This window comes from Borostomias antarcticus (genome assembly GCF_949987555.1).
Source record: "Borostomias antarcticus genome assembly, chromosome: 20".
NCBI lineage: Eukaryota > Metazoa > Chordata > Actinopteri > Stomiiformes > Stomiidae > Borostomias > Borostomias antarcticus.
In genome coordinates, this window is record NC_140253.1 from 16,775,081 (window position 1) to 16,791,445 (window position 16,365).

General features: G+C 44.9%; 1 protein-coding gene across 1 annotated transcript in view; it reads left to right on the forward strand.

Moving 5' to 3' along the window:
- The window catches only part of LOC311322614 (uncharacterized protein), a 93,109-nt gene that overhangs the window by 63,371 nt on the left and 13,373 nt on the right, over positions 1 to 16,365 (forward strand). The window contains 2 exon segments of the mRNA XM_084454698.1: positions 5,379 to 5,552; positions 6,308 to 6,354. Of these exon segments, the coding sequence (XP_084310824.1) occupies positions 5,379 to 5,552; positions 6,308 to 6,354 (221 nt within the window).

Below are 16,365 nucleotides of genomic sequence, written 5' to 3' on the forward strand. Positions count from 1 at the left end.
TAATGCTTTTGTATGCACCGAAACTGTCTTAACAATTGTAAAAATTGGAAATTGGATCCTTAAAGTCTTTAAAGGCATTGAATTCATTCATCTTAAAATGAGGCCTTTATTTAGAGTAGTCTACTTGTCCACCTCTCCCAAAGGTAGTTTGTGTTTGAATACATAGACAAGCTACAGGTCAGACAAGAAGCGCTCTGATCTAGACGGAGCACATTGGAACGCTCTGGGGCATGGAGGACCGTCTGAGGACAACCTAGAGCAGGCATGGAGGACCGTCTGAGGACAACCTAGAGCAGGCATGGAGGACCGTCTGAGGACAACCTAGAGCAGGCATGGAGGACCGTCTGAGGACAACCTAGAGCAGGCATGGAGGACCGTCTGAGGACAACCTAGAGCAGGCATGGAGGACCGTCTGAGGACAACCTAGAGCAGGCATGGAGGACCGTCTGAGGACAACCTAGAGCAGGCATGGAGGACCGTCTGAGGACAACCTAGAGCAGGCATGGAGGACCGTCTGAGGACAACCTAGAGCAGGCATGGAGGACCGTCTGAGGACAACCTAGAGCAGGCATGGAGGACCGTCTGAGGACAACCTAGAGCAGGCATGGAGGACCGTCTGAGGACAACCTAGAGCAGGCATGGAGGACCGTCTGAGGACAACCTAGAGCAGGCATGGGCAACTTTGATTATAGAGAGAGACACGCATGTTTTATCCTCACTACCCGAGGGCCAGGTTGTAATCATGCACTTCTACCAGTGGGATATTGTAACCCCATCACTCAATTAGCCAATTATAGTTACTACATTAATGAAAAGAACTAAATATATGCCGGTAATCAAAGTTTATTGGATGGACTTAAAATTTTTCATATATAAATGGATTTAGTAGGACCTAGGCTAATGCTTCTATTCATTTAATGAACTCTGCACAAAACATTCACACTCCTGAGTGGTATAGCCTACCATTATTTCAGTGCAACGGTCTCAAAAATGATGTACAAATGTTAACACTGACACCAAGTGCACCAACTAATATTCATGTTCATAGTGCATTTTTACTCTGCCATCTCATACCATGACGTGTTTCCAATAAGCATGCATTCATCTCAAAAGCCATTAACCTTCACCCACAGGTGAATTAGTATAAAGTTCTGTGTTAATGAGATACTTGCGGCCTCTCCTGCTGGCCTACAATGGACTCAATGTCAATGTTTGTGCATCAATCTGCATGAGCTGGAACAGAGTTTCATCTGTCAGCCTGTTTCTCTCTTTTGACTTGATGTGCTTCATTGTTGAGAAGCTGCTCTCGCAGATGTAAATGTTCCCAAACATGCTGGCCATTGAGAGTGCGAATGAGTTTTTGGCCGCTCATGTTTGTTTTCGTCGTGTGTTGGTCATCCATGGTGTTGGTGGTGTCGTCGCGGAGGCCGGCAGAGTGCAAACCAAGAGGAAACAGTACTGGGCTACAGCGCTCTTGCGCCCTCTATCGGTAGACAGTAGACTACGGTTCAAATGTGGACAAATGCCGTCAATGACAAAAAACCTACTGGTCATCAGGTACTGTGGGTAGCCTACTGGTCATCTGGTACTGTGGGTAGCCTACTGGTCATCCGGTAGTGTGGGTAGCCTACTGGTCATCCGGTACTGTGGGTAGCCTACTGGTCATCCGGTACTGTGGGTAGCCTACTGGTCATCTGGTACTGTGGGTAGCCTACTGGTCATCTGGTACTGTGGGTAGCCTACTGGTCATCTGGTACTGTGGGTAGCCTACTGGTCATCTGGTACTGTGGGTAGCCTACTGGTCATCTCCAGGATGCTCAGAGCCTCTCACTGTCTGCTAGCTAGCGACAACATGGGGAAGTGCAAATTCAACGTAAATGTTCTATTCAACCAAGCTTGTTTCTGCTTTAGCTTGGTGCTATCGGCTGAGCATTAGCTGTGCTGTTAGAAACCCCAAGCGTGTTCCCTCCCTGGCTCAGAAACAGCCTCTCACAGGGGGTAAATATAGACTGCAGGCAGTGCGGTTGCACTGGGGCCTGTGGGGTGAGAGGGCCCGTAGAGAGAGCAGGGCCTCCAACCAGGTTTTAGGTGGAGAACGGGTGAGTTACCACTTCAGAATCACGCCTGCACCGTGGACTCAAATTAAAGTGTCATTTGCTATGTATACCCTCTAAAAGGCATCCCCCCTCATGTTTTTTTCTCCAGAAAATAGTCTGCAGAAGTCTTATTCAATAACAACATTATATGCTTATTCTACATAAACAAATACACTTAAAACGATTACATTAATAAACGTGTCATATTTTTCTCATACACAGATGTGCAATGATGATTGCTGGGAAATACTGTATGTTCTTGTCCAATGTTAAGTCTCTATTTGATCAGACACAAGACAGTATGGTACACTAGGCGCAAAAGGTGAACTGTTGACGGGGCGGCTGTAGCTCAGTTGGTAGAGCGGGTCGTTCAATGATCGAAGGGTCAGTGGTTCGAATCCCAGCTCCGACTGTCCACATGTCGAAGTGTCCTTGAGCAAGACACCTAACCCCAAATTGCTCCCAATGAGCAGACTAGCACCTTGCAAGGCAACTACCACCATTGGTGTGTGAATGTGTGTGTGGGAATGGGTGAATGAGAGGCCATTGTAAAGCGCTTTGAGTGCCGCTAAGGTGGAAAAGTGCTATATAAGTGCAGTCCATTTACTATTTGAACCTCAATTGAGTGACAAACATTCAAAAATGTGAACCTCAATTAATTGACTTTAAGTACAAACAATAACATTAGGCTATTGTTAGATGTACTGTACATTTCAAGACGTTATATATACATTATGGTAGGCTTAATTTTCAGAGTCCAAGAGTTGAATATTAAGGACATTGTCTACGATTTTGCTCAATGCAAGAATAGTGGAATGCCATTCAAATAGGTGAGTAATGTTAGCCTACAAGTGTTTCTCAAGGGGATTTGGGGTAGGCCGTGCCCCTGCAGGTTGTTATCATGGAGTGAGGTCGCCGCTCAGCGCCTGTTTCATTGTGTAGCCAACGTGTTTTTCAGATGTTTTTAAGAATATTAGCTAAGATCAGCTAATGAAGGCATCTCTGTTGTGTGAAGCCGACAGCAACAAGCCCTGGTTAAACTGAGTGCAGAAAGTTTATCGATGTCAATAGTAAACTTATCGTTAGCTCTTATCCACAGCTCAACTATTTACAGTAGTTTGTAGGCGAGTTATCTACAGTAGCAACTTGCTTGCTGATGTGTTGTTGTTTTTGCCTAAACCTTCCCAGCCATAGTTATGTAAAGTTGACTTGATTTGATTGAGCCTCTGTTTGTTACTGCGTGAGCGCATGGTTCTGATGGCTTTCTGACCTCCACTTCGCCAGTACAATAGCCAACGTAGGCTAGCTAATTCAACAGCACACTGTTGTTAAAATGTGTATAGACTAAAGTGTGTGTGTGTGCTTCAAGTAGTGTGCACTAATAGGGTTCATCATAATAAGCTCAATCTGGGGCCCATCATAACTACATTATGCCACTGGCCTCATCATATCACATCATATCCCTTGATAATAGAGTGTGCCACGAAGGACGCATAAACAGACTATTATTTTTCTTTCTTTCAAAATTATTTTTATTGATTTTTAGCAAAAGGACAAAAACACGAAACCCTACTCACCCACTTTCCTGCCCACATATCCAAACCCTGACAAAGCACTTAACAATACTGAAAGCAGGGATGTAGTAAATAAATGAATGATAAACTGTAAATAAAGACGAGACAGACACACAAAACCAAACAGTACAGAAAAGGGAAGGGGGGTAGATGAGGTAGAGGAGGGGGGGGTCAGCATCTAGTCATCTGGGGGGATAGTAGTATTGTTCAAATAGTCAATAAAGGGCTTCCACGTCTTGTCAGATGATAGTTTGGAGTTAGTGATGGAGATTCTTATCTTCTCCAGCGTTATGTGATTAAGAACCTCTTTCAACCAGCTACTGTGTGAGGGGGGGGGGGCGGGGGTGTTTCCATTTGAATAGGATGAGACGTCTAGCTAGCAAGGAGGTGAGAGCCAGCACTCGCTGCTTTGCTGATGAGAGAGTGGGTGTTATGTGTGTAGAGATCCCAAATATGGCAGTGAGTGGGTCGGGTCTGAGGTCTGTGTCGAGTACTGAGTGTACCGTAAATTTCGCGCCAGAAATCTGTCAACTCATGGCAGGACCAGAACGTGTGTGTGTGTGATTAGTAGGTGATTGCTTGCACCGATTACAGGTGTCATCAGTCTCTGGGTATATTTTTGCCAGTCTGGCGTTCGTGTAATGCACTCTAAAGATAACTTTGAACAGACAATTATTTAACACACAAACTCCAAATGTGCTCTCCCTGGCTCAGAAACAGCCTATCATATCCCTTGATAATAATAACATTGTTAAAGTACTGGTGTGTTTGTGTAACATTGTTTGAGTATCAGTTATAGTGTGTGTGTGTGTGTGTGTTGGTGTGTAGTCGGGGGTGATAGGTTGCAGGGTAGTCAAGGGAAAAGGGACAGGCTGGAGATTCTGGGTGAGCTGGATTGAGATGATCCATGATCCACTGTCCATTATCCATGGGTCTGATTCAGGGTCCATCGTTCATAGTCTTGGCATGAGGGGATGATGGTGGGAAGCTGCTGAGACAAAGCCTGTGTTTAAAACAGCTGGAATAGCTGGGTGAGCTGGACTCCCAGCTGTACAGCACACTCCTTCAGAACCCTGCCTCTGAACCTGTCTGCTCCAGGGGACTGCATAGACAGGACATCTCTCCTTATACATCATGTGTTCACTGCAAATGAAGCAGTTTGGTGATCTTCATCATCATCATCATCTCCCTACAGACTGAATGGATGCAGACTAACAGAGAAATGCTGCCAGAGCTTTTTAAACCAGACTTTCTCATCTTTGGAATGAGACTCTTATGAATGACATGATGGGAGATATTATGAACTGTTACAATCATAGCAGATGATCAGCTGGATGTTCCCACTAGAAACAACTAAACTACAGTAACTACAGATAAACTACAGTGTAAACCTACCTGAACTCTCATGGGGAGTTTCATTGGTTGGATTGGAATGTCTCAGTACTACAGAGACCAGGCTTTTCCATTTCTATAATAAACCTGGAGTCTCAGAGCATTCTTATTTAGCATGGGTTACAAGGAAGAGAAAGCATATCAAAAATATTGACTGACAAAAAAAGATCACTTTGTATTCAAGAATCTGACTGTGTGAACCAGGGCAGATCCAATGTTCAAATATTTGTCTGTAGGAAGATGGAATATAATCCTTCAACTCTCTCTTTTCACCAGCAGAGGGTAGTAATGTGTTTGTATCGATCTGTTTCTACAGTCTGTCGGGCTGCATGGTCACAGAGGAAGGCTGTGTCTCTCTAGCCTCAGCTATGAGGTCAAACCCCGCCCACCTGAGAGAGCTGGATCTGAGCTTCAATCACCCAGGAGACTCAGGAGTGAAGCTGCTCTCTGCTGGACTGGAGGATCCACACTGGAGACTGGAGAAACTCAGGTAAGAGGAGAGTTTTAAATCAAGTGGAAGAAAATCACCCAGTGTCTCTTATGTAGCCCCCCTCTCTGAACTAGATGGTCTCAACTTTCACAGCCTACGAGTCTCTTGACAGAACAGACACAAATCACCCTATAACCAGAAGGGCACTTTGAGAGTGCAGACCTCCACCCATGATGCATGTTGTCAGCATGTGCAGTAGCATTAGAGAACCTAGAGGAGACAAATGTCAACAATATACTGGTGGTGCATCCGCTGGGGTTGGTCCAACAGGTGCTCTTCAGCTCTGCTCTCTGATGTATTTCAGCTACCTAGATAGCTACATATGACAGGACCGACAGCAGTAATCTGGCTAGCTATGAGCATAACTAGCTAATTTAAAGCAGTTGATCTTTGCCTTAATGCCATGATTCAATTATTTTGGTCCTAATACCCGCAGAAAATACAGGGATAAACAGCCATGGATGTATTAAACATGGCAAAGTACCCGTAGGTGCTGGTCTGGTCTCTCTGGCATGGTCAACAAAAGTGAAAAATGATTTTTCAATGAATTTGGATCCTCCCCGTGATTCAGATCCGCTCTCTCTTATTGAATGGGTTCTTCCTTGGCTCATGCTACAGTCACCCTTCCACGGGAAAATAGGTCTGGTAGTTTTTATATAATCCTGCAATCTACCTGTAACTAACAAACACATAAAGCCCAAAACTGGTGACGTCTCATTGCATCATCCTCATCATTCCTCTGCTTATTCCTACAGTGTGGATCATGGTGGAGAGATCAGAATCAGAACTGGACTTAGAAAATGTGAGTATTGACATTGACATTGATTATTCATGTGTCTTAACTGAAGTTGAGTTCACCACCATTATCTACTTGGGCCTAGAAAACAGGGGTCATACAAAATACAATACAATCTGTCACAACTGTTCAAACACCTAAGAGCTGCTTACACTTGAACTATATTCATAGTGATGGGTACATACGCACACACACACACACACACACACACTCACGCACACACACACTCACACACAGCACACACACATACACGCACACACACATATGCACACGCACACATACACACACACACAGCACACACACATACACGCACACACACATACACACACTCACGCACGCACACACCACACACACATACACGCACACACACGCACGCATACACACGCACGCACACACGCACACACTATGGGGTGTGATTAGTGCCAGCACACCATACTGAAACGCTTGACTTGCGCCTACTTAAGACGCGATGACATCAAACGTCTAAACGCACGTGTATAATTTCCATTGACAAACAATGGAGAGACAGACGTCTCATAGCTGTAACGTACCTGTAACGCAGACACTGTGCACATGTTGTTTACACGTATTGCGCATCGTGTGCGTGACGGCAACACTACATGTTAGATGCGCCTCACATATGCGACACCAACACTACACATGACAGTTTGGTAAAATTATAGATGTACGAACGTACGTTCGCTTGTAAAGTGTGCAGAAATTGGATAGCGACGTGTCAAACGTGCCAGTGCCTTGCTAGCGCAGCAGACGTGTTAGCGGCCGCACGTGTAAGGTCAGTCCCTTTAAATCATAGCTGGTTCTAATCTCGTCCTTGCCAATTGGTAATGCATTCTCAATAAATGGAATTCGTACATGTTAAGCAACTTGTTTTTAATAAAGCCTAATATCTGAATGACTCTTTCTTCGCAATTTAAAACAAATGTTCAGATACACGTGTTTCTTGTCAATAGAGGGCGCTGCAGCACCGTCAGCACCAGTTCGAACAGCCACAACCTATTTGAAAATGTAGCGATAGTGGAGATAAAACGACACATATCTAGGAAAAGTTATGCAAGGAGGGTCCTGGAATTTGATTGAGTGCAAATAAATATTCTTAATTTTTATTCAATATGGACAAATGAGCCCCGCTCGCAGCTTCTAGTGCCCGCTGACTTAACACGAGCGTGCAAACGTTACATGCATGTGCGCAAAAATGGCACGGCACTTTTGACACGTCACCCTCTGAGAATGCGAGCGACTCGTAACGCGTGCGTATATGCACGCCTATTAATCAGCTCGCCAAAGTACCTTTATACACGCAATGCAGGCGACGAAAGCACTGAGTGTTTGTTACGCTGGCACGAATCACACCCCATAGCACACACGCATGCGCACGCACACATACACACACACACGCACACACATATGCACACACACACACACATATGCACACACACACACACACACACACACACTCATAATTGTTGGATGAGCACCATGTCATGTCCAGTCCCTGATCAGAATCCGGTGAGAGGAGAGGTTTTTAGAGCCCTCTTAAGTGGTAATGACGGGGATCTGCTCCCACTAAGCTTTTGTATCAGTGTTGGATCCTCTGATGCTGTTGTTGGTATCCATAGAGTACAGGTGGATGGAATGATGTTAATACTCTGCTCATTTGTTCTGAGGAAGTTGGTGATAATCTCACTCTTCTAATGGTGCTAATGTTTCCATAACAGTGCTTTTCAGTGGCGTGTGGTGCGAATAGCCAAGGGAGGCAGTGCCTCCTCCCAAATCTTAGGTGAAACAAATAATTGATAAAGCAAGATTAAAATAAGAAAAACTGTAAGAAATATATCTACATTTAACATTCATGGATTACCCAAAACATTTTATCCTGGACAGTAGTGTTGCACGATATACCGGTACGGAACGGTCTACCGCAGTGCCAAAACCTCACGGTGCCAACTATACTATAAGCTCTATACAACGGTACAACTATACTATAAGCTCTATACAACGGTACTACCGTGGAATACGGTACTACCGTTGAACACGGCAGGGGGACAATGTTACCTCTGTTCCCAAATTCACTGGTTTCTGCTAATGAGAAGACTGGCTTGCGACACCATATACGTATAATATACGTATTATATATACGTATTATATATGTCTATGCGCGACACCATTGTGGAGCTCCCAATTTGTTGGCTCGCGCACACATCTCCGCAGTCACTCGCGACACCGTTGTGACAGCTCCCAATGTGTTGGCTCGCGCACACATGCAATATTGACGTTATCTGTATGTCTGGGCGCAAGCCAGTCTTGTTCTCAGTAGGCTATCGTAACGGCAGAAGTGTTCCCTAGCTCCGAGTCCGCACCATCAAATGTAACATTATTGAAGAAACATAACTTAAGGTTTAACATGGAACTATTTCGGTTTTAAACCAGATAAAGTAAGCTATAGATGATGGCCATCCGTTGTGCAGGCGATGCAGCAATGCCGTACAGGCAAAATGAGGCAACACATCAAACTTAAAGGACAATGCTCGTTTTTGACAACCTGGACCTTATTTACGACATATTATAAGACGTTTGACTCACCGAGATCACTTTGGTGTAATTCGGAGGCATGTAGAAGAAATTTAAAATCCAGCGCGAGCCAGTATATCCATGTGGCGGTGGTCGGGGCACTTAGAATACAGTTTCTAAAAATCTATTTTCTGCCGCGAAACGGTTGTTTTCATCAATCTGTCTTGATGAATCGCTAGTTGTGCTTACATAGAGCAAATGCCTGTTGTGGTTTTCACATGCCATGATCTTTCGAAACGTCTTTCGAAACGAAATAGCTTCCTCACTTGCTCCAGCACTAATGCGCGCAATCGTTGCTCCAGCACGCTGTGCGCATGCGTGCTGGAGCAAGTGAGGAAGCTATTTCGTGTCTAAAGACGTTTCTAAAGATCATATTACAGAGGCATGTGAAAAACCACAACAGGCCTATGCTCTCTGTTGGAAAGGGGTTTATTGATGATTGGCCTACACTGCATGTCAGTGTGGTTGTGCTGGTGACTGTTTGTCATCCATGGCAGAAGAGTTCACAGTGCAGTGGGACTCAGAGCTGTCATTATTGCTAAAGTCTGGAACCTTGTGAGACCATCCTGGTCCCTGGAGAGAAACAGACTGTGAGCTTGTGGGGTCAGGATGGTCTCTTGAGGTTATAGGTCACAGCTTCCTTGTCTGTTTTGGTGTGTTTGTGTCTTTAAGTGTTTCAGACGAAGGGAAGGAGGAATGTGAGTTAAGTTGGGCTACAAGGTGAAGAAGCCTCCCCCCTTGGCTCTCCTGACTTGGGGAGAGGGTCTGTCCTTTCCATAGGGCATGAACTAGACAGGGAAGCCTAGTGTGAAGTGTGTGTGTGTGTGTGTGTGTGTGTGTGGTTGGGGGTGATAGTGTAGGGTAGTGAAGTGAAAAGTTGTCACTAATATGACTTAATGATCATGTTACGGCGGCACCTCCGCGCGCATTCCCCTCCGCTCCTCCGAGCTTGCCGGTGGCCCGACGCAACGTGCGTCGGTCCGGCTCTACCCCGCGGCGTTCGGGGTATCCCGAATTCCCGCCTCCTGACTCCGGAGATGGGGCGCATTCGCGCTCCTCATCCCCGGAGAGTAATCCTGAGACGCCCAGCACCTCAGCACGCGCACGGCGCGCGCTCCAACGCCACAGGTGAAGGCAATCGTGGTGATTAGTGAACGCGCTTACGGCTGAGTGCTGCGCACCGGGTCCCAATCATCATCATCGCCTGCCTACAAGAACCCTGGTTTTCTCCATGCTCATCGCCAGATCTTCCCATAGAATACCTGTGGCAAGTACCCTAGCCAGCTTAGCCTACGTTGTTGATTGCTGTCCGTATCTCTTGTGTTTTTTTTACCTTTTCGTGTTTTCAGTTTTGCTTATCCATTTTTTTCTCGTTCCGTTTTATTTTTCCCTCCAGACCCAGTGTGCAGTGCTCGGCTTGCCTGCTATCACCACCCCTGGACTGAAACACGGATTCCCTGACCCCCCTTCTGGATATGGACTTTGATTACGGATTACGGATATTGGACATTGTTTGTTGATCGCCTGACCCCTGCCTGTTTATCGTTTTTGACCTTGCCTGCTGGACTTATTGATTTATTATTAAACCGCCCTTTGGGCTTTGCATTTTTTCTCTGCCTCCGGTGTCGTGCGTTTGGGTCCAAATCCAACCCAGTCATAACAGATCATTCATTGTCTCCACAGTCTCTCTCTCTGTACCCAGACTTGGGTCTGATTCCCACAGGCGTCTTTTTAGAATGTTTCTGCTTGTCCTTGGGTTTACGTCTGACCTGGTCCAAAGTCAATTCATGTATATTCATGTTGAAAGACAAAGACAGAGAGAGAGAGAGAGGGGGGGGGGAGGGTGATTTGGGGATGTTTGTGTGTGTAGAACCTGGGAAGTGTGTGTGAGAGAAAGATGTGTGTGTGTATGCAGGTGAATTGGTGTCAGGGGAAAGAGGAGAGTGTGTTTTGTACCAGTGTGTCTGTATGCAGGAACATTAGTTGTGAGAGGGAACTACCACAGTAGTTAGTTGGACTAATGAGCCACAATGACGAGGAGGCCTATAGAAGGGAAGTGGAAGATCTAACACTGTGGTGCCATGACAACAACCTCTCCATAAATGTCCCTTAGACAAAGGAAACCATTGTTGACTTTAGAGAGAACAGAGGGAATCACACTCCCATCTCCATCAATAGGACATCTGTTGATATTGTTGATAGCTTCAGATTCCTCAGCACACACATCTCAGACAGCCTCACATGGTCTCTCAACACCAAGTGCATCCTCTAGAAAGTACAGAAGAGATTGCACTTTGAGGCGTCTCTAAAGCTTCGGAATGAACCAAGGTTATAATAATTTAACTATGATAGAGGGGTAGAGAGGATGAGAACTAGAGAGAGAGAGAGAGAGAATAGAGAGAGAGTTAGGGTGGTAGAGAGAATAGAGAGAGAGTTAGGGTAGAGAGGGTGGTGGAGAGAGAGAGAGAGAGGGTAGGGCAGAGAGGGGGTATGAAGAGTATATGGATGGATGGATGGATAGATGGATATATAGGTAGATAGGTAGATGGATAGATAGGTAGATGGATAGATAGGTAGATAGGTAGGTAGATAGATAGATAGATAGATAGATAGATAGATAGATAGATAGATAGATAGATAGATAGATAGATAGATAGATGGATATATAGGTAGATAGGTAGATACAGATGTGGGAACATAAGAATGTAACTTGACCCGCGGTATTCTAACAGGCGCTTTACGTCATTCCGCACCACCGCTCGCCTGCCCATAGGGGCGCAGTAATACCACGCATTGACCCATTGCTGGCTCGCACATTAGATTAGCCTACCGTTCTCAAACTCCTTGTTCTCTGTCTGGTTGTAATTTAATTATTACGAACAAAGCCTATCTATTTATAGTTTCTATCTCTGTAACTGTCGCCGGGTCTATATCTGTTAACTGTCGGGACAAGTAGAAGTTTAATACATTAGGCTGAGTGTTCTCATATGGAACATGGCATCACGACGAGTAAGATGGCTAACGGAGATGACCAGAGATGTGTTTGAAATGGTTCACTCACTCCCTCCCTATTACCATGGATGTATTGAGTGCGACTCATAGTGAACTACATGGGGAATGATTTAACAGTTTTGGGACACTACATGGAATATAACTGCGTAAGATATTCATGACTCAAACAAGCAGACGCGCCGATCACTGATGGCAGCAGGTTGAAATATCAGGTAGCCTAGTATTCAGGTTCCATGTTTAGTTGAATGATAAATCCCATATAAATGGTTGGAATTCTAATGATGTGCAAGTGTGATTTTGTCAACTTTAGTGCTGTCTGCTAATAGCAGGCTGTGAAGCTGCACGATGAGACCGTGATAGCACGTTAGCTCACGACAGCAGCTTCCATAATATTAACGGTAGCTGTCGGTGGCTAAAAAGCAGATAGCTAACTTTACAACGTTGATTCCTGTAGCTATTTTGATGCTCTAAGTTCAACTTCTGTTTCTCGGGCAGGAACGGAGACGAACTCGCATTAGCAGCAAAGCAGCTAGAGGAATGATCGCGCGGTCTCTTTAGCCCTGAGGCCATCAGGCAGGCAGCAGGAGGTCGTTGAAGGCTTTATATATTATTATGATATTATGTCTAATAATACATTCGTTGAAAGTACACAGGCTGATCTACTATACGGAATTGGACCGAGGAGTGTTCTCATATGGAACTAGGCTGCGCGCACGCCCGCGACAAGAGCTGAATTGTAGTCAGCTTTCCCCGCTGCGCGCAGGACGCGTGCGTCCCCCGCTGATCCGAGCAGAACGCAGGCGGAATGTCGCTCCCCGTCTGAAACGGCCTTGACTCCTGGAATCCCAAGGTCTTTCATATTGAAATTCTCTTGATGGTCTGGGAAGAGACGTGTTAAGGGAGTGCATCAGTCATGATCCTTGACAGTAGGCTACCAGCCTGCGCTGCGCGCAGCACAAAGTTGGATGAATGGATGGACTTTTTGGAATCCTGGAAAATGTTTATTGCGCTCTAAAATCATGAAAGCATAAATGTAAAAATGCAGCAACAGAAGTAGTCTAGATGAGATGGTGGTTTAAATGAATGGCAACACATAAATTCAATGGCCGGTCATGGCAAAGCACCCGCTAACGCAGGCTACCCCCCTCCCACGATCCAGGGCTAGGAAACCGGTTCATCCCGTTTATTTGAATATAAAAGAATTTGGGGGGGGGGGGGTTACAATAGTCTAGTCCAGGTTCGCTGGAGGACCTGTATTTTCAGTGTTTGCTGGTAGCGGACTGCATCGATCAATGCAATGACTCTCCATGTTTTCCAGTTTTACCCTTTTCATCAATAAAACATCATTTTTACAACCATGTCTCATTGATTGTGAAGGCATTTAGAGCTGCCGGTCTATTAGCCTACATTCGGACTCAGAGGATGACTTAACTGTTTATTGAGAAACATTTGGCTATATAAAGAAATACCACAATGCATGTAGTCTAGATATATTACATTATGGTTATACACTTTATGGTAGACTGCCCTCTCGCTCGCTAAGCAGGCTACATTGTGGCTGTTTTGTTCATCGCCTATAGGCTACACATTAGAAAAAAAAATTTTTTTATATAGACCTAGAAGGAATCAGAATATGTGGAAATTTAACTTTAGCCTATTTTAATACAATTCAAATTCTGCTTAGAGGGAATTATTTTCAACGGACATTATGACCTGAGCATAATTAATAATTATCTAAGTTAATATAGGCCTATGAGAACGCAACGCTTTTTACGATAGGCTAGGCCTATGCGTCTTGTGATTGTACTGTAGCCTAGGCTACAACTTAAGGCTAATTAGGCCCTATTGAATTCCTTTTATAGCCTACTAGGCTACTCATTATTATCGAATTATCTAGTTGATATATGAATAAAACAATAAGCCGTTTTAATGGCTATGGGCTACTAGTTGTAGCTATATGATGCGCTCTGCTCTTACGCACGGTTGAGGCGGCAGCTCAAATACACAGCCAACTGGAGATGTCGCGTCTGGGGAGGCTCTGTGTCTCTCCACCAGTCCCCAGCGAGTCCAAGCTCCCTCAATGAATAATACTTAGGCCTATTTATAATAGCCTACATAGCGCGAAACTGTGCATATAATAGGCTGTAGCCAGCGCGAAACTGCGCATTCCCTATAGCCGTTCATTGAACAGCTGGCGGCCGGTATAAATAAATAAAAACATACACGATATTTTGTTAGTTGAATGATCTTGAATATATATATTCAAGATCATTCAAATAACAACATATTGTGTATGTTTTTTTCATTTATAATTTAACAATAGGGGGTGCAACAGAACACACTTTTAGGGAAAGTCATTGACAGGCGGACTTCAATGTTTTATTAAAATATAGTTATGTGCAAATGAAAACCCACAATCGTCCTATGGACCTTACCCCGATTTTGGAAATCAGATAAAGGCGTTCACAAGACCATTTCAATAATCGCATTATTACAATTATCGGTTGATGTCTCACTGTCAAACCTGCCGCTATGCACAAGATAGTTAATGTCCGGATATGATTGGCAATGAGTGATCTTTACTCATGGCGACTATTTCAATTTTGTATGGATCCACACCTCCGATCAAGCTTATTTTTTCTTTGTATCGTGCTGAAGCCATATAGCCTACTGCGCTCAGACTTGGCTACATTAGCTGGTGCCCCGTCTTCAAATTTACTTCCGGGGTTTAGAGTAGCCTACCAGTTGAATGCGTTCCAGAAACAAAACGCAAAACCCCCACGTTCACCATATCTTTACTAACAAATATATTTACAATAGGCCTACTGTTATTTTGCGCATTTGACTTAACAGACACCACGTCTTGACCCGACGTCAGTTAACGAGATAGATAGGCTACTGTAGGCCTAGATATATTATAGGTGTTCGTAATAATTAAATTACATCGAGGTGGATAAAACATGTGTTTGAGAACAAGGTAATAATAACAATTAAACGTTATTTGTATAGCCCCTTTCAGATACCTTCAGCTCAAAGTGCTTTACAACAAAGCATTTAAATTAAAGAATGTGAAATTTAATGATGCTTCATTCGTAGACTATAGGAGAAAAACACTGAGCCCAGCCTGCTAAATCTACTCAAAGACGCCACCTGGCGGTGGTGCATCACTAAAACGAAATAACACCCGTCTGAAATCCCACGAGATTTCCAACGGGATTTCCCTGCCAAATACCGCGACGTGAAATGCTGCAGCAAGTTACATTCTTATGTTCCCACATCTGTAGGTAGATATATGGATGGATAGATAGGTAGGTAGATAGGTAGATGGATAGATAGGTAGATAGGTAGATGGATAGATAGGTAGATAGATAGGTAGATAGGTAGGTAGATAGATAGATAGATGGATAGATAGGTAGATAGAGGTAGATGGATAGGTAGATAGATAGATAGATAGATAGATAGATAGATAGATAGATAGATAGATAGATAGATAGGTAGGTAGGTAGGTAGAGGGTCGGGCAGAGAGAGAACTTGATATGAGGAGTAGATAGTGGAGAGTGAATTAGTAGGGGAGGAAAAAGCAACAGGAGAAGGAGAGGAAGACTGATTGAGGGAAGAGAGAGAAGGGGAGAAGAGAGTGGTGAGAGAAGGAGAGAGAGAAGGGGAGGAGAGAGAGGAGGTAGGGGTGAGAAGAAGAAGAGAGAGAAGGGGAGGAGAGAGGGGTGAGAGAAGAAGAGAGAGAAGGGGAGGAGAGAGGGGAGGTAGGGGTGAGAGAAGGAGAGAGAGAAGGGGAGGAGAGAGAGGAGGTAGGGGTGAGAAGAAGAAGAGAGAGAAGGGGAGGAGAGAGGGGAGGTAGGGGTGAGAGAAGGAGAGAGAGAAGGGGAGGAGAGAGGAGGTAGGTGAGAGAGAAGGGGAGGAGAGAGGGGAGGTAGGAGTGAGAGAAGGAGAGGAGAGAGGGGAGGTAGGGGTGAGAGAAGGGGAGGAGAGAGGGGAGGTAGGGGTGAGAGAAGGGGAGGAGAGAGGAGGTAGGGGTGAGAGAAGGAGAGACAGGACAGGGGGAGGAAGGAGAATGAGGAGGATCAGGTGAAACTGGTGGGAGGGGAAAAGAGAGAGAAGTAGATACATGTGAGGGAGAGAAGGAGGGAGGAGGGAATGTGACAGAAGAGAAAGAGAGAGAGAGAGGGATGGAGTGAGAGAGGAGAGAAAGGTGGGAAAGAGACGGTGAGAAATAATAGAACTGGAGAGGAGGAAGAGATGGACAGAGTGGTAGAGAGAGAGAGGAGACGGGAGGGAGGAGGAGATGGACAGAGTGGTAGAGAGAGAGGAGACGGGAGGGAGGAGGAGATGGACAGAGTGGTAGAGAGAGAGAGGAGACGGGAGGGAGGAGGAGATGGACAGAGTAGTAGAGAGAGAGAG